The sequence below is a fragment of the Eriocheir sinensis genome, unplaced genomic scaffold, assembly GCF_024679095.1.
Source record: "Eriocheir sinensis breed Jianghai 21 unplaced genomic scaffold, ASM2467909v1 Scaffold508, whole genome shotgun sequence".
Classification (NCBI taxonomy): Eukaryota; Metazoa; Arthropoda; class Malacostraca; order Decapoda; family Varunidae; genus Eriocheir; species Eriocheir sinensis.
The window spans coordinates 179,167-182,500 of record NW_026111841.1 but is presented as its reverse complement, the minus strand read 5'-3'; the positions used below and the strand labels follow the sequence as shown (position 1 = coordinate 182,500).

Sequence of the window (3,334 nt, the reverse complement as noted above, 5' to 3'; positions counted from 1 at the left end):
TGTTCGTGTGTGTGTGTGTGTGTGTGTGTGTGTGTGTGTGTGTGTGTGTGTGTGTGTGTGTGTGTGTGTGTGTGTGTGTGTGTGTGTGTGTGTGTGTGTGTGTGTGACAAAACTCTTCACTATATATCTGAATCTGCAACTCGGAATTTATCTCTTTACATTATTCCGCCCCATTAATTAATTTTAGCTTCAATCGTTTGTTTTTAAAGCAGTATGAATCAGTTAATAACATTCATAAGCAACAGGAACGATGTAACCAATTTCCTCTTATTAACACGATTTATATACCTCTTTTTTTATAGCAATGAATACCAAACTTTTCTCATGCAATGTTAACTGTTTTTATTTTATCTACCATGTATTCGCTTTTATGTTTATCTTTCATTATTCCCAAGTATCTTTTTTTCTTTCAATTCGTCCCTTCTAACCTTGGCCCAGTGATCCTGTTCTTTTCTCGTTTTTCCTTTTACGACATCATCTTTTTTTTTTCAGGCTTCACCTTTATGTATGCCATTCCGCGTCCTCGTCCTCCTGCACTGTTCCCTTTCCTCCGTCCTTCCCTGTCCTCCCGCATCGACAGTCCCCCTTTACAATTCACGTCTCGCCTCACCGCCTCTTCTCTCCCCTCCCCCACAGGAGAGCACCAAGCCGCCATGCAGACTAACAGGGGCACAACGCTGCTGGTGGGACCTGGCGGCGATCTGGGGGTCTTACTGCTGTCACTGTCGCTTCTACATGGGCTTCAGCGTCTCCAAATCAAGCGTTTGTAACACATCAACGCCCATCACGACTACAGGAGCAAGTAGAGCCCGTCTGTCTCACCCAGTCACTTGGAGGACACCGTTACGTGTATGTGATGTTTGTTATGGGGGTACATACGGTAAAACGGTGTGCTTCGTTCTCAGACACTAACACACAAGCCGCAGAGCGTCCCTGAGTCCAAAGAGAAGGATGGAAAGCCTCTATGCCACGCCCACAGCTAACTGAGTAAGCCACGGCCGCGCTAAGCCAGGTAAACGGCACTCGTGTGATTCCGGACCAGGCTGGCGGGTGGGTAAGGCATCACGCAGTCCTCGAAAAGCCTCTTTCCCGCTCTGAGACCCTGAGAGCCGCCGCCAGCCGCCCCTCGTGAGGTGGTGATGGAACAGCTGTAGGAGGAGCAGAAGGATGAGAGGAGGAGCAAAAGGAGAAGGGAGAGGATGAGGAGCATGAGGTGGAGGGGGAGGGGGAGGAGGAGAACGAAGTTGAGATTTCCATCATCCTACAAGCAGTTAGCTAAAAGGTTCTCCAGATGTTGTGAATAGTCTGTTTTCAGTGTGTGTGTGTATGTGTGTGTGTGTGTGTGTGTGTGTGTGTGTGTGTGTGTGTGTGTGTGTGTGTGTGTGTGTGTTTAAGAGGAGAGGAGAGGGAAGAAAAGGAAAAAAATTAGAAGCATTCTCCTCAGAACATTCTAAGAAACTTGACGATGCAGCCTTGGGGAGGAGGAGGTGGAGGTGGAGGAGAAGGAGGAGGAGGAGGTGGAGGAGGAGGAGGAGGAGGAGGAGAAGGCGGGCGGAAGAGAAGAATAATTAGTAGGAGGAGGAGGAGCAGGAGAAGGAGGTCAACGATGGAAGAGAAGGAAGAGGACAAGAAAGTCGGAGAATGACTGGTCGAACTGGAGGAGAAGGAAGAAGTGGAAAAGAAGGAGAATGACTGGTCGAACTGGAGGAGAAGGACGAAGTGGAAAAGAAGGAGAATGACTGGTCGAACTGGAGGAGAAGGACGAAGTGGAAAAGAAGGAGAATGACTGGTCGAACTGGAGGAGAAGGAAGAAGTGGAAAAGAAGGAGAATGACTGGTCGAACTGGAGGAGAAGGAAGAAGTGGAAAAGAAGGAGAATGACTGGTCGAACTGGAGGAGAAGCAAGAAGTGGAAAAGAAGGAGAATGAGTCTACGGAGGAGGAAGAGGTCGAGAGAGCGAGCTCCGGAAAGAATTGTTAATCTTGTTAACTGGAGACAGCCGAGTTAATGGGGAAGTTAGCGGAGGCCGGAAAAGTGATCAAGACTGACGGCTGGAATCTCGCTTCGCTGATAGAAAAAGAAAAAAACTTCCTAAACTACCAATACACTGGATCAAGAAAAATCGCCACGAGTCTATGATGACCTTGACTCAATTTGTCCTTTTACTCTTTAAAAGCGAAAGAAACAGCGCAATTAGAGACCTTCCTACGTGATGCTGGCCCTTCAATGGATGCATTTTTCAATCGGCCAATTTTACTTCACCTCTCAAGGGCAGTTAAGACAGGTGTGTTTATTAAAAGAAACCTCAAGGTGGACCGTTTCCAGCATCAAAAGAACGATGACGCTTCTTATCGACTATCGCCTAATTGCCACCCAATCAACCTTCTGGCGGACAAATGCCGCGGGGAGCACTGCAGGAGATTCAAAGGATTAAAAGTGTGCGAGTGTGCGAGCGGGGAAGGAGATGGCTGGAGGGAGATCTCTTCTGCTTTACCCTCTTTTCCTGTCCCTCAATTTTTCTCTTTCTCTGATTACCGTGGCCTTGACTTTGAGGACCTCTTCAAGACGTTCGCCAAAGGAAGGAACAAGAGCAGGGATACGCCCAGAAGGCAGGCTGGGACGGAAACAAGCCCTCGCCAGGACGTTGTTTCTCGGCGCATCGACTGACTTCGCTTTCCGTTGCCAGGTTGTAAGGGCCAGAGGGAGTGTGTCCAAGGCCGTGTCTACGATAATCCCGGGAAACTGATGGGGCAAGGCTCTGTGCGATTCTAGCGATTAAGACTTTGCATGGTGGGGTGGCTGTCTACGCCTCGGCTTGTCCGGCATGGGCGTGTTCCTCTTGGATGGACTCGGCTCAGTTCTCGAATCGACTTAGCTTCTTCCAGTTCAGGTTGGTTCGGTTAGGCTTGGCTCGTCTCGGCTCGGCTCTGTTAACATGGTCAGACGAAGGGAAGGCAAAATCAGGCCATCGGAAGGATCCAGTATTTGAAGCTTTCGGTGGACTGACACAAAGCGTTCATATATACAAATGTTAGCAAACACGCGTACAAATACTGGTGTGGCCTTGACTATTGCTGGAAGCGTGTTCGTATGTATATACATATATGAGTCGAGGCGAGCGTCAGACAAATACAGCGCGCCTCACGATAACCAATTTCTGTGTCTGTGTGTGTTTGTGAAATGTGGAGCTGCAAGTTTTTATTTCTCTCTTGTTTTGGGGAACGCCAATGCTACGAGGTGCCTAAAGTGGCCTGCCTTGTCTGCCCTGTCTGAGCCTCGGGTGTTGGCTGCGTGCAGGGAGAAAGGACTAAAAAGTGACGTCTATTTACTGAAGT

The 3,334-nt window shown here is 48.7% G+C and overlaps 1 protein-coding gene across 2 annotated transcripts in view; it reads left to right on the top strand.

The window, feature by feature from the left end:
• Positions 1-1,464, top strand: part of LOC126992841 (basement membrane-specific heparan sulfate proteoglycan core protein-like) — a 51,225-nt gene extending 49,761 nt beyond the window's left edge. For both annotated transcript variants that reach the window (XM_050851666.1, XM_050851665.1), the window contains one exon: positions 637-1,464. In XM_050851666.1, coding sequence (XP_050707623.1) covers positions 637-770 — 134 coding nt within the window. In that variant the 3' untranslated portion in view covers positions 771-1,464. The remainder of the gene's footprint in view (positions 1-636) is intronic.
• Positions 1,465-3,334: the final 1,870 nt, after the last annotated feature.